General features: G+C 43.8%; 1 protein-coding gene across 1 annotated transcript in view; it reads left to right on the plus strand.

Moving 5' to 3' along the window:
* The first annotated feature begins 10,262 nt into the window (after positions 1-10,262).
* CAPN7 (calpain 7) overlaps positions 10,263-23,807 on the plus strand; it is a 42,088-nt gene continuing 28,543 nt past the window's right edge. The window contains exons 1-6 of the mRNA XM_083404837.1: positions 10,263-10,518; positions 14,349-14,457; positions 16,545-16,696; positions 17,381-17,448; positions 19,981-20,175; positions 21,810-21,896. Of these exons, the coding sequence (XP_083260963.1) occupies positions 10,417-10,518; positions 14,349-14,457; positions 16,545-16,696; positions 17,381-17,448; positions 19,981-20,175; positions 21,810-21,896 (713 nt within the window). The 5' untranslated portion in view covers positions 10,263-10,416. The remainder of the gene's footprint in view (positions 10,519-14,348; positions 14,458-16,544; positions 16,697-17,380; positions 17,449-19,980; positions 20,176-21,809; positions 21,897-23,807) is intronic.

Raw genomic sequence — 23,807 nt, forward strand, 5'->3', positions numbered from 1 at the left:
TTCTAGCTCTTTGGGACCACCAGGACCTGGGCGTATCTGGCCAATGTCTTCCAAGTGCCACAAGACTCCCTTTAGAAGTTGCTTTAAGCTGCCTTTCTGTGTTTCAGAACTTTCCACGCAAATGTGTTATCTAGTTAAGATCAGCAACAACAAAGGCTGGGAAGGGTGCATGATTTGTGGATTTAGCGAACTTATACGGAGCATACTTCGAAATCTGGAAGCAACATAGTAAACAAAGAAGATCAAAGCGGTTGTTCATAACGAATTGCCATTACACCGTTTGATGTGTTAATTGACTTGTCTTTTCTTTAAAGCTTTCCTTGTGTGCCTCAAGAAGGGGAAACTTGGCGGAAGGCACCTGCCATTTATTAAAGCTCACTGAAGAATTTAAGATCAAAGAAAGAACATGGGATGAAGAGGCAACTTGTGAGCATCATAACCAAGCAGGAAAAGTGAAAAAGGACATGGACATTCTGGCTACACTACTATTCTACTGCTCTGGTCCTTCAAGAGAGAAAAGGAGAATGTAGTCTGGATGAAATAAAAAGAGATCCCTTAGATTTATACTAGGTAGCCAGAGAAATTTCCTAAACTGAGTCCCTGGGTGACCATTTGCTATCTAAGGGTCTAGATCAGAGAACCTATTTTAGCCCTAAGGCCAGATTCCAGTTCAACTGACCTTCTGAGGACCACAATTTCTCCTGATTGTTCTTTAGTTTTGGTATTTTACAAAAATTATTTAGTTTTTCAGTTTAAAGTTTTACAATCAATTATCCAACAACCAACATAAAAACAAGATTCCAATGAATCTCCTGAACTTCCCTCCTCCCCTTTGCGGGTCCTTTTGTTAACCATTTCCTCCTGTCTCTTTTATAATAATCCAGATCTTTTACATCTCCATTATATCCCAAATTCAACATTAAACTACAAGTGTTATTCCATTCCCACTAATGAATTTAGCTGTTTACAATGGTTTTTAAGATACAGTGGTGCCTCGCAAGACGAAAAGAATCCGTTCCGCGAGTCTCTTCGTCTAGCGGTTTTTTCGTCTTACGAAGCAAGCCCATTAGCGGATTAGCGGCTATTAAAGGCTTAAGGGATTAGCGGATTAGCTGCTAAAAGGCTATTAACAGCTTAGTGCCTTAGAAAAAGGGGGTGGGGAGCGGAAAAAAACCCCCAGGAATCGCAATACATTTTCGTCTTGCAAAGCAAGCCCATAGCAAATTCGTCCTGCGAAGCACCTCCAAAACGGAAAACCCTTTCGTCTAGCGGGTTTTCCGTCTTGCGAGGCATTCGTCTTGCGGGGCACCACTGTAAATTATAAAAAATTCCCCATTCCTTATTAACATTTTGGTCTTCCTGATTTCTGATTCTTCCAATCATTTTTGCCATTTTGACTTAATCCATCAATCTAACCTGACATTCTTCTCTGGTCAGGACTTTGTCTTCTTTCCATCAGGCATGGGATAGGGAAAGCTATGCTGCCCTGATTGTTCCTTTGCAGCATAGCTTTCCCTATCCCATGCCTGTCTTGCGGTTCTCCACTGTCAGTCTAGAGGAAACATTAAATTGTGTTTGTGTGTATTTTAAGTGTTTAAAAAACAACAGGGGTGTTTATCCAGGTCCCAAACATAGAATACAGTGGTACCTTGGGTTAAGTACTTAATTCATTCTGGAGGTTAAGAACCTGAAACTGTTCTTAACCTGAAGCTCCACTTTAGCTAATGGGGCCTCCCACTGCCGCCGCGCCGCAGGAGCACGATTTCTGTTCTCATCCTGAAGCACTATTTCTGAGTTAGCGGAGTCTGTAACCTGAAGCGTATGTAACCCGAGGTACCACTGTAGTTAGATGTGGCGGAATGCTTTCTCCCTGTACCAGTAGTGGTTGGTGGTTCAGAGCAGTGCTGCCTGTTTAATCTCATTCCACTGCCGTGACTGCGGCATACTGGGAGAGGCAAGGCCAGCATGGTGCAGACATACCAGCAGAACCAGTCTGAGACTTGTGTTTGCACCACACCAACCTTGCAACCAACTCATTTCTCCCAGAACATCACATCAACAGCAATGATGGGGGTGTTCATGCTGGAAGGTCCATCTGAAAGATGAGTGCATCACTTTAGCAGAAAAATAAGAGTATTGCCTAACACTGTGTTAAAGGTTTCCTCTTAAGAAGAGGCCGTATGTTCTTTAGATGAAGTATTTAGCAATACTTGAAAGATCAGGAAAATGTGTTCAGTCCTCTTTTAAAAAGGTAGTATTTATAAGTTTTCAAAGGGGAAACCCAGCCAGATGGGCAGGGTATAATCGTTGTTGTTTAAGGAGCACCATCCTGCCAACTCCTATTGCTAATTAATCCTAATTATCTCCTTCCAGAAAGACTGTGGAACATGCATATAAAATATACAGCATGTTATGGTTTAAGAGAGAATTATATGAAAATGTTATACAGATGGTATCTGACACCAAGAAGATTGGCAAAAATGTACGAATCAAAATCGAATATGTGTTGGAAATGCAGAGGGAAAGAATGTACTTTTCTCTTGTAATAAGGTTAAAGCTGACTGGGAAATGATATATAATGAATTGAAAAAGATGTTTAAGATAACATTTGTAAAAACAAAACAAAACCCAAAAGCTTTTCTTTGGGGAATTATGGGATCAGAGTTTTGATGTATGCAACCACTGCCACGAGAATGACATTTGCCCAAAAATGGAAAGGAGGAGTTTCGATGAAAGAAGAATGGCTACAGGTGGTACCTAACACCAAGGAAACTAGCGATAATACACCCAGGAACCTCACCAAAATGCTGGAGAGGGTGTACTTCCACAGGCACATACCTCCACATGTGGTGGGAGTGTCCCAAAATCCAACTATTCTGGACAACAGCCATACAAGAAATATGTAAAATAACTAAGCAAGTAATAGACATCACCCCAGAATTGGCCCTACTAAACATCTTCCAAGACAACAATGCCCATTTACACCACAAAGAACTCATAACCCACCTACCTCTCAGCAGCCAGAAGCATCATAGCCAGACACTGGAGAGACCTGTCAGGAGTAAGTATGGACCAATGGTACCAAATAGTATGGGAAACAGCCCTACTAGAAAAATTAACTAATAAACTGAAACTGACACGGGGACAAACAGAAGAAGACGCCTTCACCCCGGTATGGCTCCCCTTTATCACATACACAGCCCAACAGGACAATGACAATAATCCACCAACAGCATACAAATCAATATGGCTAACCTGATCCAAAACACCCACCCACCTCACTCACACACGAAAACAAAGATCACCACAGCCAATCACAAGCAAACAATCACACCCTAGGCCAACCCCAACCTCTCTCACCACCAAAGGAACACAAGTGAACAACACAAGCAACGCTGACACCAAACTCTACATACATTAAACATAATAGAAACACCGCCACCCGACCCCACCCCCATCCATCTTCCCTCTCTCCACCCCCCTTTCTTTTTTCCTTTCTTTTTTCTTCTCCCCCTAATGCCTCAACAAATGAAATGGATTTGTAAAAATGTTACATGGAAAAAAAATGAGGCATTACACTTACTTCTGTAAAACAAGAAAATCCTTAATAAAATATCAAGATACAAAGCAAAAAATAATAATAAATTAATGGACGGTGCAGAAATGGTGAAACTTACCGGAAGAAGAAGAAGAAACCAAACAACAAACTTTTTATTAAGGAACGGAAATCATTTATTGAGTATTTAAAAACAAATTGTAAACAAATGAAGACATTAGCAAGGCTATTGTAAAAACTTGCTGTTTCTAAAACATAGATGAAACAGATGAGGAAAAGAATAAACAGAGTTAACTGGGATATGCAGAAGAAGAAAAATAGAGAGTAAATTCACGGAACTGCTGAAAGAGGGGGAGGGAAGCTGAGGTTTGATAGGTAAGAATTGTTTTAATTTTTGTTGTTGCTGTTGAAGTGTTTATTTGTTAAAAATGAAAATTATAAATAAACTCTGTGTGTGTGTGTGTGTGTGTGTGTGTTTGTATGTATGTACTCTCCCTCCAGTTTGTTTCTTGAGGAAAGTTGCTTAGAACAAAGAATTTACCGTATATTTTGCTCTATAAGACTCACTTTTTCCCTTCTAAAAAGTAAGGGGAAATGTGTGTGTGTGTTATGGAGCGAATGCAGGCTGCGCAGCTATCCCAGAAGCCAGAACAGCAAGAGGGATTGCTGCTTTCACTGCGCAGCGATCCCTCTTGCTGTTCTGGCTTCTGAGGTTCATAATATTTTTTTTCTTGCTTTCCTCCTCCCAAAACTAGGTGCGTCTTGTGGTCTGGTGCGTCTTATAGAGCGAAAAATACGGTACGTTTGCCACAGGTTAGACGGGGTAAGTTAGGACAATATAGCTGGCTAACACTGACATATTGGTCTCATCTGACTGTGTAACCACAGCAGAATTGCCCTTCCTGTATTTACTTATGTCTCATCCTGTGTTAGTTTATCTAATGTAATTTATAAACTGTCAGTGCTCCTTGTGGTTTAAACAGTACATTAGCCTTTTTGCTCCACTTCGGAAAGGATGCAGATACTTTAAACAGCAGTGCGAAAAATGTATAGCAAGAGAACTTCTGCACTGCATAGCCTGGGCTCCAGTCCAGCTACAGCGAGTTGTCACTGTCTCATTGAAAGTACTAGGCAATGGTAGTTGGCTGTGAGCCCTGGAAAAGCTGCTCCCTGCCTTGTAGGCCTTTTCCCACCTGTCCTGGGAGAACGGACTCCAACTACAAAAGCTGAGGCTGCTCAACAAACTCTTGGGTTGGGGTATTGTTTAGGGGTTTTTTTTTTTTGTTACTGGTATTATTATTTTTTGTATCTTTATTTTTTGTATCCATGATTTATGTGGAAATTGCTCAGTTTGGTTGTGTACTTTTTTGATATTTTATTCATTGTTTATGACTACTTTTGTTGTGCTTCAATGTATCTATGTGGGGCTTATTGTCTATTTGTTTGGTTGTAAGTTGGGTTAAACCACAGAGCCTAGGGCTTGCCGGTCAGAAGGTCGGCGGTTCGAATCCCCACGACGGGGTGAGCTCCCGTTGCTCGGTCCCTGCTCCTGCCAACCTAGCAGTTTGAAAGCATGTCAAAGTGCAAGTAGATAAATAGGTACCTCTCCGGCGGGAAGGTAAACGGCGTTTCCGTTCGCCAGAAGCAGCTTAGTCATGCTGGCCCCATGACCTGGAAGCTGTACGCTGGCTCCCTCGGCCAATAAAGCGAGATGAGCACCGCAACCCCAGAGTCAGCCATGACTGGACCTAATGGTCAGGGGTCCCTTTACCTTTACTTAAGTTGCTTTTGGGTTGCCCTGGGCAAAATAAAGCGACTGACAAATTTAATAAATATTAAACATTAAACAAATAAATAAACAGTTCTCTTTATGCAAGCAGCTTACCCAAGAACTGATACTGAAGATACCCTTGTGCAAGGAAAAGAAATTAGCGCCCCATTATATTCTGCATGCAGAACAGTTCGTTGTGCCTGCACTATTTGAATCCGTTTGCAGAACTGCATGAGCAGCATTTGATTTGATATCTAGTAGTCCCAGTCCTTTGGATACTGACCATGATATTTCAGAGTCAGCTTGAGATCCCAGTACCCGTGTACCTGCTTGGCCTGCTGCCCAGGTGCCAACCATTGTTGATGGGTAACTTCCAGGCCCCTCCTGCTTTCTCTCTTTCAGATTTTTTAAAATCTTTAAACCAGACTTCAACCAAAAAACCCCTCAAACAGAGGACTGGGTAAAGCAGAGCATACTGCCGCACTAGAGAGAAGATTAACCATGTGGATTCCCATAGCTCATCTTCAATCTTTCATTATAATATAAAATTCCTGTCCTGTACTAAATGTAGAATGAGCTTGATTCACGCATAAAATGGCACACACACCCCAGAGAAGAATGGGTGAATGAAGATCTACATCAGGAACAAGAATGAGGGGAGAACAGTGATATAAGTAATAAATCTGCTCCTTTCCCCTTTTGGGGTACCCAAGAGCCCATATAGAGTCCTTTTGTAGGTTCTCTATCGGTAGGAGAAAATAACAGAGACCAACCAGAGAATATTGAGAAGCAAAGCAGCTAGCAAGCCTGATCTTTATTAACTGTTGCAACAGGGTGCTCCCCCATACGCAGGAGAGGAGGAGGACCCAGAGCCATTTTAAATTGCCCGCCCTAGAGTCCAAGACCACCCCCAGAAACATCATACATTAATCACAGAAGAGGTGTAGCCCAAGTCCACTACCCCAGATACATCATACCTACATCACAAAAAGGCGGTCTACAACAGAAATCTGAGTGCATTGTTTTTCTCCTGTCTGCCAGGATAATGGATCACTGATTGCATTACCTGGGTCATTTGGCCACTCTTTTGTGATGATAACTACTTTATTCCTGAATCCAGGTCACAGGCTCACCCTATTCATACACAGACACACCAGGATTTATGAACGAAAAGACAATGGGCAAGCTTTTCCATTTTCCTTTGACCTTCCAGAGAAATATTTGAGGTCAATTTGGGAGGGACAAAATGGTTTCAGGACTTTTTCTGTGAGCTTCAGACATGTGGTTTATATATGTGTGTGTGTTTGCTTGGTACACTTATGAACATTTATTTTATATATGTAATACCTTAAAATTCTTATAACAACAGCATCTCCTATTTGCCAAGAGAATGTTAGAGAGATGGCAAATTCAGCCTCCAAGGAGCACGTCCAAGGGAGAGCTGTTTTGGCCACCTCTGCAGCAGCAGCAATGGGCATTGTATTCATTGGAGGTCGAATCTGCTGCCCTTGTGGATCATGCTGCCCGAGGCAGTTGCCTCATCTTGTCTCATGAGTGAGCCGGCCCCAAGCAGATGGAGGAACTGAACAGCGATGCAACGATCCTAGAAGCCAAACTGGTGGGAGGATTTGCTGGGAGGGCTAAACCAGATTGTGATGGTGGAATGAACAGCTGCGACCTTCTGTCCCCACAGAAATTCCACCCATTGTGGAAAGACCCTTGCAGACACTGGTTGAAGAGAAATTCCAGCTGGGATTGTTGGTTCTTCTACCTACGGAGGCTGCAATGAATACAATGAGGGGACAAAAACTAAAACCTGAGCTTTAGGGAAAACTCCAAGTGCGAACAATCTTCTTCCAAAGACTATCCCAAGTCTGGTTAAAACTGGCCTACTCCATGTTCCTTAGCTATAAATTTAAGTACGTTTGAATAGTCCAGTGACTCTAGCTTGGCAATAGCAGACATTTGGCTATCCTACATAAACAGTAGCTTTTCCAGAGAAGCTTGAAAAGACCAGCTTGCAGCTTTGCAACGTTTTCCTTCAGGATAAGCAATCTTTTCCATCTTCCTCATTCTCAAGGAATGACGCCGCTCTGGAACCAGTTCCTCAGACAGCTGCTCCTCTTTTCGGAGCCTTTGAGTAGTGGAAGCGACGACTGGGGTTCGAGGCTTCTCGTTTGATTTGCCAACTACCAGATCTCATAAAATCCAAACTGTTTATGGACACGCAGCACGTATTCAAAACACGCTCAAAAAGAACATGCGCTAAAAGACTTTTTTATATGTATAAAAAAGACACTCAGCTAAACAGAGTATCCCAATTTCCACTTCACTTCTATATAGGGTCATGGTGCTGTAGGGCTTTTTTTACTAAGTAGTGGAGGGAGTCCAATTGGCCAGTGGCCACAAGAGTAGCTAGATTGAAACTCGCCATTGTATAGCAAAAATAGAACAGATTCTGGCTTTCTCTGCTTGCTACAAACTCATATTTTCTGGTCTTTACATTTTAGAAGCTAAATCTCTATGGGAATCCTCAGTGACTTGCCATATGCAGGGAGTTGCAATATGTACTGTGGTCCCAATAACTGCACCTAGTCTTTCATTATTATTATTTTTAATTAAAATCAGACATAGCTGCTAATCAGCTCTCTTCTTCTCTGTCTAAAACCCCAACACTGCAAAGCCCCCATTCAGGAAACAGTACAGCTTCCGGGTCATGTGGCCAGCATGACTAAGCCGCTTCTGGTGAACCAGAGCAGCGCACAGAAACGCCGTTTACCTTCCCGCCAGAGTGGAACCTATTTATCTACTTGCACTTTGACTTGCTTTCGAACTGCTAGGTTGGCAGGAGCAGGGACCGAGCAACGGAAGCTCACCCTGTCACAGGGATTCGAACCACCGACCTTCTGATCGGCAAGTCCTAGGCTCTGTGGTTTAACCCACAGTGCCACCCGCTGCCCGTTGTAGATATTACTCCAAATTTATTATGCTATTTTTGTGATATACATATGACAAGAGAAAACTTGGTATACTTATTTGTATAGCATTATTCTTGTTCACAAAACTCAATAAAAAGTTACTCCTATATATAGATGTATGTGTGTGTGTGTGTGTGTGTGTGTATATTATAATATATATATATATATATATATTATATTTTATTTTTTATTTTTTTAATTAACATATTTTTTATTTATATTTAAATAAATTTATATTTAAATATAATAATATATTTTTATTAATATATTTATATATATATATATATATATATATATATATATATATATATATATATTAAAAATAATAAATAATAATAAATAATAAATAAATAAACCATTGATCGTAAGCGGTTCTGCGTACGTGACTAAAGCACCTCCGGTACTACACACAGAAAAAACAGAGACCAGCAACGAGACATAGCGCTTTTCCCTTCGGAATTCCGCAACAAGCGTGAGCTGCCCTACGCAAACTCCTGGCGGATGAACTTCACTTTTGCCGACTGCGCAGGTGTCCGGGAAGGATTTCCCCCGGGAGCGGAGAGACGTAACGTTTCTCCTCCTTTGGGCCATAGAGTTATAACGCTCCGATCACACATAGCAACTGGCTTCCGGATTCCCGTTGGACGCCGATTTCCATCTCCCCAAGGCAGAAGTGAAGAGGATAGTGAACATAATAGACAGACAGGATTTTAGCGGGACTCTGATTGGGTAGCAATCAGAATGAGGCGAATGCATGCAAGTTTATCAATGGAAACAGGACTTTTGCCTACAGTTGAGTTTGGGAAGCCTATTTGAATGATATTCAACAGAAGAGGTGCATTGCATGAGTTGGCCCTGAAAATCTAAACCCGCCTGCTCGGCTCCTTCTGTAACCTGCAGTATTGACAGCAGATCCTATTGAATGGCTGCAGTAAGCCACTCTTTCCAAGCCATGCTCCCCAATATGGGAATAATTGACATTTTATTGTATTTGTTAACAACAGTCAGACAGACATAGGTTTTCACACAAAAGAAAGCCTGAGTCAGAAACAAACTCTGAGGCTACATTGTCCTCACAGATGGTGAGGCTTAATAATAATAATTGTTGTTGTTGTTGTTGTTTTATTATTTATACCTCGCCCAACTGGCTGGGCTGCCCCAGCCACTCTGGACAGCTTCCAACGGATATGAAAACGTAATAAGTTCATGGAATATGCGCAGCTCGAGGACTTAACATATAGAATAAGAGAACAAGAAGATACCTTTAGAAAAGATTGAAAAATGTTTAATGAATATATGGGGAGGGGATTGTGTACACTTGAAAACGTTGGCAGCATTAAGATAAATTCAACAGTGTAAATAAGTTTTGATGGATGTAATAATGGACTACTGAATGGTTTATTTTACCTAAAATATGCAGGGATTTATGATATGCGAAAAGAACCGTGGAAAGAGAAGAAGGGAAGTCATTTTAAGGATGTCTAAGTGAGTATTCTAAATTGTAAAACAGAAAATTTAATTTTACTGTGTGTGTGTATATATATATATATATATATATATACACACACACACAGTAAAATTAAATTTTCTGTTTATGTATTACATATGTAATAAAAAGTCAATCACAGGTACACTTTTTTAAAAAACCGAAGAACAACCTGGATTTCCCCACAGAATCTCAGAATCATAGGGTTGGGAGATCATCTAGTGAAAAAGGCACCTCAACTCGGTCACACCTGACAGCTCCAACCAACAGATAACTCTATTGAGCCTTTTTCCGCCTTCGAGTCCCCAGATTCCCTTGAACTACAACTCCCATCGTCCCTGATTTCTGCCCATTCCAGCAAAGCATGATGGGAGTTGTAGTCCAACGGGCACACCTGGGACCCTAAGATTGCGCTCCTATCTCTCTCCAGCGAGAGGTGGAGAGGGGGGGAGGAGCGTTCTCCCTTATTGCGCAGGCGCATCGCGACGTCGACGCCTCCGCCACAGGGGCTGCCGGGAAGTCCCTTCCTGAGCGGGAGGCCATAGGCGGAGACGTCGGGGGGCTGCCGTGACGTCAGCGAATAAGGAAAGGAGCGCGCTGAGGCGTCTGCTGCCCGGACCCGGCCATGGAAGCGGCGGAGCTGGAGCAGGAGGCGGTGAAGTTCGCGCAGATGGCGGTGCAGCGGGACCAGCGGGGCCACTACCACGAAGCGGCCTTTTACTACAAGGTGCCGGGGGAGCGGGATCCCGGGGGCGGGGGAAAAATGGGGGTGCCACCCATGGGCGTAGCCAAGGGGGGGCAATAAAAATACAAACCACATGAGGTTCTGCCCCCCCACAACAAAAGGCTTGCACCCCTAGCAAAATGCCCCCCCTCAACAAAATGCCTGCCCCCCAGCAAAATGCCTGCCCCCCAACAAAAGGACTGCCCCCCAGCAAAAGGCTTGCACCCCTAACAAAAGGCCTGCCCCCTAGCAAAAGGCCTGCCCCCCAACAAAAGGACTGCCACCCCCCAGCAAAAGGCTTGCACCCCTAACAAAAGGCCTGGCCCCCCTAACAAAAGGCCTGCCCCCTAGCAAAAGGCCTGCCCCCCAACAAAAGACCTGCCCACCTAACGAAAGCCTTGCCCTCCCCAACAAAAGCCTTAACCCCCTCCCCAACAAAAGGCCTCCCCAAACAAGAGGCCTGGCTATGCCCATGTTGCCACCTGTCCTGTACAATATAGAATTTTTAGTGTAAAATGCTTCATCCTTTATTGATACAGTTTTCTTCTGTATTTCAGGTTCCCTCTATCTCTGTGCCAAGTTAGGGATCCTCTCCAACTGGCTGTGTTTGAAAGGGTGTGTGAAAGGTTAAACTCCGGGTCAATGTTAGAAACTGAGATATGAAAGCTAGGAGCTAAATGGCACCATAAACCTAAGTTGTGGGCGCAACAACAGAATGCCTAGGCGTGTTTTTTTATAACAGGAATACAAAGCTGAAAATGAATGAACTGCAGCTAAAATGCTGTGTTTGTTTTTCACGTGGTCCAGCCCTTCCCTTGCCCACCCCCCTAATATTCTTAAGAGGGTCTCTTCTCTGGTCTTCAGAGAGTAGCTGGAAGTGGGGAGGCAGAAAAAGGTCCTCCTTTCCTTCCACGCTGCAGTTTTAATCTGAAATCCTAGGCACAGTACTGTGCCCAGAGCTCAGAAACTGCTTGCGCTAAGGAAATTCCCTGTCGCAAAATACGCCTAGAACAATGGGAGTTTTGAACGCTGCTCTGGGTAGCCAATAACAAATAGATTTACAAATTCATGTGCATAGGAACCAACTTCTTGGAGCTGAGGTCCCTTCGCCCCCCTCCCAGTAAAATATTTGAGGGGGCGTTCCCCCCCAAAGTTGATGTGCGTTACCATTCAAATGGTGAGCATGTACCGTGTCATGTGGTCAGTTATGTGGGGTGGGGCTTGCCAGCCCCTCTGTATTCAAGTTGACACCCCTCTTCATGCATGTGACAAATTCCACAGGCCCCCCTGTTAGGCTGCAGTAGATTGTAATGAATTGATTTTGAAGTCACATCAGCACCAGCTGAAAGAGAGAGAAAATTGCCTCCCGACCACCCTGCCCTGTCCGGTATTTTGCCAGGACAAAGGTGGCAGCCCTAAATGTCTCCCAGCTCTGTGCTTCTCCGAAGCTCAGCTAATTTGAATGCAAAACCAGGGGTGTACCCCAACACTGGCAACGGAGGCTTCTCTGTGGCACCTCAAAAGGCTGCCACTTTTTGCACCCCATTTCTGTAGGTTTATGGGATGTGCTAGCTGGAGTGACAAGAGTTGTATCCTCTGGACTCTGATAATCTTTGGTAAGATGGCACCCTGAGCAAGGCCAAAATTGGGCGTCCCCGAATGAGTATTTTCAGGAATCTTCTCAACTTTGCACCCCCTCGGCTCCATTGCAACCAGAAGGTCACTCTGGAATTTTACACGCACACACCTACCAATGAATTTGTAAATTTGTTTGTGCTTTGCTACTCAGAGCTGAAATATATGACCTTTCACACAACCTGTACAGCAATACATACAGGTCAGGGCAAAAATAATAATAATCTGATGAGGAGGCGAGCTTTGCTCCACATGTCAAATTTGGTTGTTCTTATATTGCAGGTATCAAATGCCACAAAAATTTTGAAAATGCAGCTTGACTTGCCGTCAAGACCATATCAAGGGGTGTGGTTATAATTCTGCAAACTTAATTCCAGTCATACTTGATTTTACATTGTCTGCAGTGTACAGTCGTGTCATAACCAATGATCTTCCACCTTTTTCCACGTGCCTCGATTTTTCTGTGACTAACTTTGATTGTAAGCTAATTGCTTCCGTTCAATAAAAAAGACAAAAATTGTTTGTAGTGTCTGGATTCTCTAGCTGTGCAGGAAAGGTCTGGTTGGCTTTGGCTGGAGCTAAAGTATTTCAGTCATACAAAGTGGAGGTCTATAATTTTGGCCGCTCTCCAAGGTCTCAGGTAGAGGAATTTCCCAGTCCTCCTTCTAAGTGCAATATCTGGGCTCCACCACTCCTTCAAAATTAGAATTGTAGAGCTGGAACGGACTCCCCTGCGTTGCAGGAATCATTTGCCCATTGTGAGGCTCAATTTAACCCATGACCCTGAGATTAAGAGTCTCATGCTCTACTGTCTGGGGCATAGTTAAAAGATATTTGTGAACGCTAGATGTTGCGGGTCAAAACGTTAGCATGAGTAACTCAGGTGCAAGCCTGTGATGACGAAAGGGCCTCTTGCATGAACTGTGATGCTTGCACTGGTGTTAAATGTATGTAGAAATGGTGTTTGTTTACAGTGACTTCCACTTTTTGGGAGGGGATCTTGTGGGAAAGAAAATATATAATTCCGTGCGCATGTTCTTAAACCTTTAAGTATGGAGTGATTGCGTAGCTCTTGTGAAGTTAACCTAGCATGCTGGGGGAAATTTGGTAGGATCCTGTGCTCATAAAAGTACCTGAAAGAATGCTTTCTGTACTGTATAGACTTGCCTGTTCATGAAGATCCACCAGTTAGGGAGGTCCACTTGGAATGCGGGTGGCGCTGTGCTCTAAACCACTGAGCCTCTTGGGCTTGCCAATCAAAAGTTGGCGATTCAAATCCCCACAACAGGGTGAGCACCCGTTGCTCTGTCCCAGCTCCTGCCAACCTAGCAGTTTGAAAGCACGCCAGTGCAAGTAGATAAATACCGTATTTTTCGCTCTATTGGACGCACCGGACCATAGGACGCACCGGACCATAGGAGGGGGAGAACAGGGAAAAAATATTTTTTCCTTGTTCTCCCCCTCTAAAACAAGGTGCGTTCAAGGTGCATTCACCCGAGCGTGTGGAGCTGGCGGTGGGGGGAAGCGCTGCTTCCCCCCACCCCCAGCCTCAAAGATCCCTGAAGCCTTTGGAGCGCAGCGCCCTGCTGCCCTGCAGAGGCTTTGCGCACAGCCGTCCCCAAGCTAGAAGAGCGAGACGGAGCCCTCCGTCTCGCTGTTCTGGCTTGGGAACAGCCTTGCTAGCCTCTGCAAGAGAGCGGGGTGCCTTTACCCCGCTGCCCTGGAGAGGCTTTGCGCGCAGCCGTCCCCAAGCCAGAACAGCGAGACGGAGCCCTCCGTCTCGCTGTTCTGGCTTGGGAACAGCCTTGCTAGCCTCTGCAGGAGAGCGCTCCGTCTCCCTGTTCTGCCTTTCGGCTTAGCGGCGCAGCCTGCATTCGCTCTATAGGACGCACACACATTTCCCCTTAATTTTTGGAGGGGGAAAAGTGCGTCCTATAGAGCGAAAAATACGGTAGGTACTGAGAAGGCATTTGTGCAAACGAGGTTATGCTTTCCCTGGCTTTTGAAACCTGAAATAAATATTTTAAGGATCCAACCTGTTCTCTTCATTGTAATTTGTTTTAATTGACTTTAATATTGTCCTTCAATGTTGCCCTGGTGTCTTACGGTGAAGAAATCTAATAATAATATATTTGAGGGAGATAAGCTTTCTGGTTGCCTTGATTTTTAAACACTTGTGTTGTATTTTCTCTTCTCAGGAAGCTGCGCAGTCTTTGATTTATGCTGCAATGGCAGGATCCGTCTTGGAAAATATTCCAGAGAAAATAAGTGAATATTTGGAAAGAGTTCAAGCCCTGTACTCAGCAGGTTAGTTAAAGACAAAAACTGAAAACTTCCTCTCTTCATTAGGAAATCAACAAGGCATGTTCTAGAAAAGATGTTGTACCCAGTGTGGTGTAGTAACTTAGAGGTAACTGAGAAATTGTAGGGTTGGAAGGAACATCAAGGGTCATCTAGTCTAACCCCCTGCAATGCAGGAATCTCATCATATGTTCTCCCAATCTGAAACCATACCAGACCCTGTGTTGGACGCAGACCTGGGAGACCAGGGTTGAAGTTACCACTTGGCTGTGAAGCTCTCTGTGTGATCATGGACCAGTCACTAATTCTTAACCTACCTTATAGGGTTGTTTGGAGGATAATAGGTTCCCCCTCCCCAGCAGAGACAGCCCTGGCGATCTTGCCACTCACAGGCGAGCGGACAGAGCATCGGGGCTCCTTTAGCCACCCGCTGTGGGGAGCGGCAGCTGTGATCCCCTCAGCTGAACAGCTTCACAGAGCCCGCACCCCCCTGCCTGCTTGTGGGAGCCAGCACTAGTTGGGGGCTCCTTTAACTGCTTGACCGAGGCAAGGACAGCTGTAGACTGCTCAGTCGAGCAGTTTAAAGATGCAGGGGGAGAACAAGCTGTTGACTTCCTCCAGCGGACGCTAGTAGCAGAGGGACTCAGGCGCAGTGGCGGTTTCACCAGGGAGATACCGCTGAGTGAAACTGACATCGCAGTCTGCTGCTTATACCGGTCCTGGGCGAATATTGATATATCGCCCGGGCCTACCAAGAGGGATATCTTTGTTAGAATATTCCATTCCACCTTAGGGACAGGCATGAGACTGTTGTGTGTCACATGTCTGTTTACACTCCAGCACAGCTTGCTGGGAACTTCTGTTTGGGTATAGCTTTCGCTTTTTGCTGTCTTGCTTTGGACACGAAGGGGATCAGACATGTTTTCCTTTTGTCCTGATGTATGCTGAATAAGGGATGCGGATGGCGCTGTGGGTAAAACCACAGAGCCTAGGACTTGCTGATCAGAAGGTCAGCGGTTCGAATCCCCACGACGGGGTGAGCTCCCGTTGTTCGGTCCCAGCTCCTGCCAACCTAGCAGTTCGAAAGCACGTCAAAGTGCAAGTAGATAAATAGGTACCGCTCCGGCAGGAAGGTAAACAGCGTTTCCATGCGCTGCTCTGGTTCGCCAGAAGCGGCTTAGTCATGCTGGCCACTTGACCCGGAAGCTGTACGCCGGCTCCCTCGGCCAATAAAGCGAGATGAGCGCCGCAACCCCAGAGTCGTCCGCGACTGGACCTAACGGTCAGGGGTCCCTTTACCTTTATTTACAGTGAAGAGTGTCGCAAGTCCATGTCTGGCTCACTCGCTAGCAGAATCTGGGAGTGGGCAGTCCTTATACCTCCTCCAGCATAACAGTCGCGTGACCCCCAGCCTTCTCTCCCTTCCTTGCGCCGAAACCTACTGCGCAGAATGGGCGCTGGCAAAGGGGTGCTTCCCTCCTCTCCGGCTTGCTCAGCCTCGGTGTTGAGGCTCTCCCTTGCATCCCCTGTTCCCACCACTTCCTCTCCACTGGAGGCGGGGCTTTCCTCCTCGCCAGAGGAGGAGCTGCTTCGCAAGATCTTCGGATGTTCCCTGTAACACAACTGCACTTCCCCCTCTCGCCTCTGACCTGATGGCAGTTCCCTGACACTGAGATACAGTGGTGCCTCGCAAGACGAAAAGAATTCGTTCCGCGAGTCTCTTCGTCTAGCGGTTTTCTCGTCTTGCGAAGCAACCCTTTTAGCGGATTAGCGCTATTAGCGGTTTAGCGGCTATTAGCGGCTATTAAAGGCTTAAGGGATTAGCGGATTAGCTGCTAAAAGGCTATTAGCAGCTTAGTGCCTTAGAAAAAGGGGGTGGGGAGTAAAAAGAATCACAAGACATTTTCGTCTTGTGAAGCAAGCCCATAGAGAAATTCGTCCTGCGAAGCGCATTGAAAAACGGAAAACCCTTTCGTCTAGCGGGTTTTCCATCTTGTGAGGCATTCGTCTTGCGGGGTGCCACTGTACGTCTTTAACTATAATCATGAGTCAGGTGAAATAAGGAAAATGAATGGTTCTTCGTCCTACTCCAGTGCAAAGAGTCGACCCCTTGAAGTCAAAGCAGCAGCTGGACTTGGAGCGGGCCCGTTTCCTGGTTACGCAGGCTTTTGACGAAGACGAGAAAGGCAACAGCGAGGAAGCGATAGAGCTGTACACGGAAGCCGTGGAACTCTGCCTGAAAACGGTACGTTAAGCTACCAACTTAACTTGATGGGATTATGTCATGGCAAGGAACTCTTCCGTTTGATCGACACGCAATTGTGATTTTTGCCGCTGCCTGCTCTTGCGATTCGCTGCCCCCCCCCCCCCCCGCATGAGGAAGGGGAGAGCTGAGCTGGCTAGAGTTAAAAGGGGCTGCAGGAATCGAGAGAAGCATTGGCTGGCTTCGCGGTTTCCCCCACATTGTGATTTTTGCATAACACCCACCCACCCACATCCCATGATTCGCGATGTATAGCCAGGCCAAAAATTATGAAGCCGATATAACGATATGGACTTCAAACCGGTTTTTGACAATATATCAATATATTGCCCAACCCCAGCAGAGTACTGTGGCTAAGAGGCAGTGGCTTAGCTTGAGTCTGTCTAATAGGTAGACTGAGCTCTTCTACCCAACAGGTCTTATTCTTGAAAGCTCTTGCTTCTCTAACTTCAGCTATTTGGCTGCATCCAAGTTGCCTTCATTTTATTGAGTGTTTGAGACAAAATAGTCTTGCGGAGAGGTTTTTTTGTCTGTCGGAAGGATTTGTGTCGTCGTTCTGGATAGTATAAATGGAAGGAATTGACATTTCCTACCCCCTGGCCTCTTTGTTTTTCTGTATGTAGATTGCTGGTTAGGCTTCTTAAACCCCCCTTTTTCATATTAAAGGCCAATGAAACTTCAGAAACAGCTCTCCAGGCAAAACTGAAGCAGCTGGCTCGGCAGGCACTGGACAGGTGAGTTTCTTGAAGCTTTGTACGAGCACATTGCGTGAAAACGCTGTTTCCTAAGTAGTAGTAGTAGTTGTTATTTATTGAATTTATATACCGACCTATACCTGCAGGTCTCTGTTGCATTTAAAAACCAACCAACCAACAAACAGTTTTTCTGGCTGTCAGGTAGCTTTTAAAGGTATGGGAAGCCTTGCTGGAGAAAAAGCTTGCAACTTTATCGACACTGCAATAGCATTTCACTCCTTGAAATGTTCATCGCCTGCAGATACTGTGTTTTGCATTCCTTTTCAAAAAAACTTTTTATTTATACTTTTCAAATTTATACATTTCATTAATTTTACAATTATTTTAACAATTCAAAGTTTGACTTCCTTCCCCTTCTTTCTGTGGTTCCTTAAATTCATTTTTTTATATCTTCTGCATATTCAAATTCATGTTTGCATTACTTGTTAATTTTAATAAAGAACTTAGTGCAAATCTGTAAGAGTCTAAAGCAAAATCCACACAGCTACCTTCTGAAATGCCATTTGCTGTGGTGTTTGTATTTTTGTTTGAATATCGACAGTAAGTAGTGTGTTTTTTAATGTTTCCAAATAAAATGTTTCTTTATTAGATTTATTTCCTACCCTTCCACCCAAAGGGAGCCCAGGGCAGCAACCAACAAGCAACAAAGCAATAAAAACATATTTAAAACAATTTAAAACAATACAGATGCAAACAAAATTGTGACTGACATCAGATAGAAAAGGGGTGAGCTGTGTCCAATATGAGTGCTGTATAAAGTACTTTAATTCCATATGATTGATATATATATATATATATATATATATATATATATGCACTATATTTTTATGAGTGTGTTTCTAATCGGATTTTGTTTTAATAAACTGGGCTTATATAAATGTGTTAGTTGCATTCTAATTGAGAGGGTTGCATCCAGCAAAGTTGTACTCAGAATAGACCTGTTGAAATGAATGAACCAACATTACTCGTGTCCATTAATTTAAGTGGGCCTGCTCTGAGGATGGCTAGCATTGGATACAACACAATATATTTTGAAATTCCATATATTGGTCAGCACTGCTGATATCAGCAATCATTTGTTTCTTTCATTTACGAATTGCCTCCCAAACGGATTTACAATATATATATATCTAAAATAGCTGCATATATTAAAACAGGTTTTAAAAGTAGTTATGAGTATAAAAACAGTTTCTAAAAAACAGTGCATACATAAAACATGTTTGTTCATATGTTTTATTAGTTATGCATCCTTCACTGTAACATCCCAGGATGGGTTGCAGCATTAAAAGCCGTGTAGAACTTTATCCCAAGTGTGCTAAAGGTTTTAGAAGGCTTGTCGAAGGCGGAATAACCTTAGCAAGAAAGCTAATGGAGAAGGCACCTATCTGATATGCAGTGGGAGGGAGTTCCAAAGGCCAAATTTCAACATTGTTCAGAATCGACTTCCTGATAGGATGGCATCCACGAGATGCCCTCTCTTGCAAAAAACAATGATCAGTTGTGTATTTAGAGAACGAGCCGTGTAGATACAGTTATTCTCTTTGGTCATCTACGGTGAATGGGAGCTGCTTCCAGGCAACTATGCGGTGAATATTTTTGTTTTACAAAAACCTGTTCTTCCCTCTTAGTTTAGGCCAGTGATGCCTTGCATAGATAATTGTGAGTGTGGATTTGTTTGCATTGCACTTGTGTTGGTATAAGAGCTTGGACCATCAAGGATGACTGTTTAAATGAAGGAAATCCTGAAGCATATTCTGATTATCTGCGTACTGTATTTAGAATAATGGAATAGCTGTTTTCAGCTAAATTTCTGGCTGTACACGAATCTCTAGCAAGACAACACAACAAGAAACTTGCTAAATAAATGGTTACATGATTCCTGTTAGTATGCACAAAATTTTCAGGTTTTCTTTTAAGTTGAAAGAACTGTCTTGAGTGGTTTCTATGTTAGATTGCATATGCTGTTCTTTCTGTACAGGAATCCTTGGGCTGTATGAAACAAAGGTTTTATGGACGTTTAACATGTAGAGTATACGAGAAGCCTAAGAATGCAAATACCGTATTTTCCGCTCTATAAGACGCACCAGACCATAAGACGCACCTAGTTTTTGGAGGAGGAAAACCAGAAAAAAAATATTCTGAATCTCAGAAGCCAGAACAGCAAGAGGGATCACTGCGCAGTGAAAGCAGCAATCCCTCTTGCTGTTCTGGCTTCTGGGATAGCTGTGCAGCCTGCATTCGCTCCATAAGACGCACACACATTTCCCCTTACTTTTTAGGAGGGAAAAAGTGAGTCATAGAGCAAAAAATACGGTACGTAAGAAATATGCAGTCACTCTTGCCTTGTTTGTTTTTTAATCATTCGTTCTCACAAAAGCAATATTTTTTGCATTTTTACCTAGCAAAATGAGTAGTATATGATTGGTGGCATTTATAGGAGGATTCGCAATGTACTGCCACAAATGAAATAAAAACTCTTGATGCGTCTAAAATGCAAACTCTCTATTTTAGAGCTGAAGCGCTGAAGGATTCAAAGCCGTCTCAGAAAGACAAGCCGGTCCCAGCGAAACCAAATCAGCAAGCCAGGACTTACTTTCCATTAGGGCCTGATTTTTCCTTGAACGATAAGCCACAGGCAGTCAGAGCTGTGCAGGCCAGTGAACCTCAAGGTCAGCGATACACCGCGGAGGAGATTGAGGTGCTCAGGTAAGGAAAGGGAACGGTTTTCCAGGCTTGTTGAAAATGGGTTGCCTCATTTAAACTGCAGTCGGGTGCACACTTAAACCAGGGAGCCCGTCCTACTGAACACAGTGAGGCTTGCTTCTGAGCAAGCATGCATGGGATTGTTGAAAGCACCAGATTGTAGACCGATGTGATGATTCTGTTGGGATGCGTCTGGGGAGACGGGGGCTTTTGGCAGGCCCCCAGCTGGCTCCAGCCACCGGCCAGCAGCCAGGCGAACTCCAGATCTCGGAACAGCATCAATCAGCATCAAAAGCCTTCAGAAGCTTAAGCACGCAAGCCAGCAGAGATAAGAACTCTTTGCAATGGAAGTGGCGGACAGAGACATGTGTAACCATTATTTACAGGCACGCGGGTGGCGCTGTGGGTTAAACCACAGAGCCTAGGACTTGCCAATCAGAAGGTTGGCGGTTCGAATCCCGGTGACGGGGTGAGCTCCCGTTGCTCGGTCTCTGCTCCTGCGAACCTAGCAGTTTGAAAGCACGTCAAAGTGCAAGTAGATAAATAGGTACCACTCCGCCGGGAAGGTAAACGGCATTTCCGTGCGCTGCTCTGTTTCGCCAGAAGCGGCTTACTCATGCTGGCCACATGACCCGGAAGCTGTACACCAGCTCCCTCAGCCAATAAAGCAAAATGAGCACCGCAACCCCAGAGTCGGCCACGACTGGGCCTAATGGTCAGGAGTCCCTTTACCTTTTTATTCAGCATAGTTCAGGAACAAAGGGGAAACATGTCTGTTTCCCTTCGTGTCCAAGCAAAACAGCAGCATAGCAAAAGCAATATACAACGGAAGTTCCCAGCAGACTATGCTGGAAGTAAACAGATATGTGACTTACAACAACTCCACATATCTGTTCCTCTTAAGGTGGAATGGAACATCAATATCCTAACAGATACAACAACAGCAAATGTTGCACGGCTCTTAAATATCAAGAAGGCGTGCCGACTTTATCGTGGAGTTTATGCCAATGATCAAGCAACGTGTAATTCTAATCCCATTTCCCTTCGGGATGCAAATGTACTAAGGCTAACAGCAGGATATTTAGCTGATAAATGTATCCATATATTTTGGCGCGGAATAGCATTGCTGCTAAAGGAGATACAGGTTTGCCGCCACCACTCCTGCTGCCCTTTTAAAACAAGCCAACACAAATAGGACTTTGTACAGCTTTGGAGGAAGTCAGGGGAAGGCTACAATAGTAACTTCCTGCCTGGCAGGCAAGCTTCAAAGAGATGGAGCCCCCTGGTGGTCTGGGGAAGCAGTGTCCATTTTAAGACGCTGTGTTTGCACCACACTGACCTCCCCACCTCTTTATCTAACTCAACCAGCCATTTCTGCTTTGAACCTTTGGTGGCCAGAACATTCAGGGCTAATGACCATGTGAACAAAGCTTCTAATGCAAAACTGAAGGGGAAAATTTGCTGGCTCTTTAAAACGAGACCATCCACTGCGTCTTGCTCCCGTTCCCATACTAAAAATACTAAAGGCATTAAGCAGGCAGGTATACCTCAGCTGTTCATTTAGAGCCTGTCTGGGTGGGAAACAAATGCATTTGAATAGCATTGTGGTCCTGACCTCTTGCATCCTGTTTTCATAGGAAGACATCAAAGATCAATGGCATTGAGTACGTCCCTTTCATGAGCGTTGACCTCAGAGAGCGTTTCGCTTTTCCAGTACCTTTCTCGTAAGTGAATATAAGCTGCCTAGCTATGGACTCGCCAAAATGCTTTCTCATTCCTTATTATTCTTAAGAATTGTCTCTTGGGAACAATGCTCAGGTGCTCCCTTGAAAGGGTGGTGTGAAAAGTAAGCTGTTGCCGCTTGCTCATTGTAGGTGAATTCATTCAACTATACGCGCTATAGAAATAGTCTTGACATCTGCAGTGCCCCTGTTAAATTTTTGAACACTGCTACTGTTAGGAAAAATGCTTACAGGCCATTCAACTTCAGATTAAGGAACCTTGAAGCACCGACAAATGTTAGAGAGGCTGCAAAATAGTGGGCACCTCTTTGTACTTGTGGTTTTACATGCTTTTAGAAAGGGACATCTGTAATAGACTAAATGCAATAAATTAATGGGCTTCTTGAACCCTGACTGATCAGTGCAGTGGAAGCTGGAAGAAAACTTTATTTTATATATACATATATTCTTTATTGAAAGATAATTATAATAATAATTAATAATAATATTTTATTTGTACTCTGCCCTCCCTGGCTGGAGCTGGGCTCAGAGCGGCTAACATCATATAAATAACACAGTATACATAAAAACAGGCATCAGTTAATTAAAATATGTCTTAAAATTAATTCAGACAAATTATAATCTGCACAAATGGCAGTTATCAGGTTAAGACTGAGAGCGGTTAATACTTGCCAGGACCAACTGTTTTCACTGATCATATAAGGACCTGTGAACAGGCTGGGAGGCCTCCTTCAGGAAAATAGGGCAGACTGCACCCTGGCCAAAGATAAGAAGTCCATAATTGCAAGTGCACAGAGTAAGATAAGACACAAAAAAATAAGAAAAGAAAGAATACTACCCATGTAGAAAACAAAACACAACAAAAACAAAAATTGTATACGTTTCCCAAAAAAGTTGTAATTAATCAGACCATAGCCTAATATGGTATTTATAAAATGGAAGAAAGCTTTATTTTTAACTTGTAAGACTCCAGAGATCTGCACGCTCCTGTTATTAGTATCTCCCAGAGTTTTATCTGTTTCACACTGACTTAGGATTGTAGAATCATCAATGAGTTAAGTGGGCAACTTTTCCAAAGCCTTTTTTCAAAGTGTATAGGAGTTGTCTCACCTTTGTGGTCTCTGAAGTGCATCTCTTCTTACTCTCTTACGCTGCTGGAAGTAACTCATGAGCCCTACAGCCCTAACTCTAAGGAAGCTTGAGAGGTGTTCAGATTTAAAGAAAATGTGGCAGGGAAAACACATACACATTTGAGTCTGGAAGTCAATCTCAAAAAGTAATTGCCGATTAATATTTGCTCCATTCATTTCAGTAGTTATAGGCCGCCTTACGGAATTAACCTTCCCAAGGCAGCTCGCAGCATATTAAAAAGATAAAATTGCATGATCACACATTACAATCCATAAAAGCCGCAATCTAAGACTGTTATAACAATATTCTGACAGCAGCTGTTGAGTGATACTAGCAAAACAAAGCAGTATAAAGATATTAAAAAAGCAGCAAAGAATGAAAGATTAAAAGCAGATTGTAAAGCAACTATTGCTAAGAAAGAGCTATTTTATATTGTGGCTTTCTGGAACCCAAATGGAGTAGACTGTAAGGAGCCTAGGAAATAAACTCAAATACAGATTGATAGCCGGGATCTGCATAAATTACAAGGAGATTGCTTTGGTTGTTGGTCATGAGGCCTAAGTAGTCTTCACAGCGGTAAATATTGGGGCAAACAGGGTATAATTCAGTGGGTAGCGCTGTGGTCTAAATCACTGAGCCTCTTGGGCTCGCTGATCAGAAGGTCGGCGGTTCGAATCCCCCCGAAGGAGCTCCAATTGCTCTGTCCCAGCTCCTGCCAACCTAGAAGTTCAAAAGCACACCGGTGCAAGTAGATAAATAGGT

The sequence above is a fragment of the Podarcis tiliguerta genome, assembly GCF_965153285.1.
Source record: "Podarcis tiliguerta genome assembly, chromosome: 12".
Classification (NCBI taxonomy): Eukaryota; Metazoa; Chordata; class Lepidosauria; order Squamata; family Lacertidae; genus Podarcis; species Podarcis tiliguerta.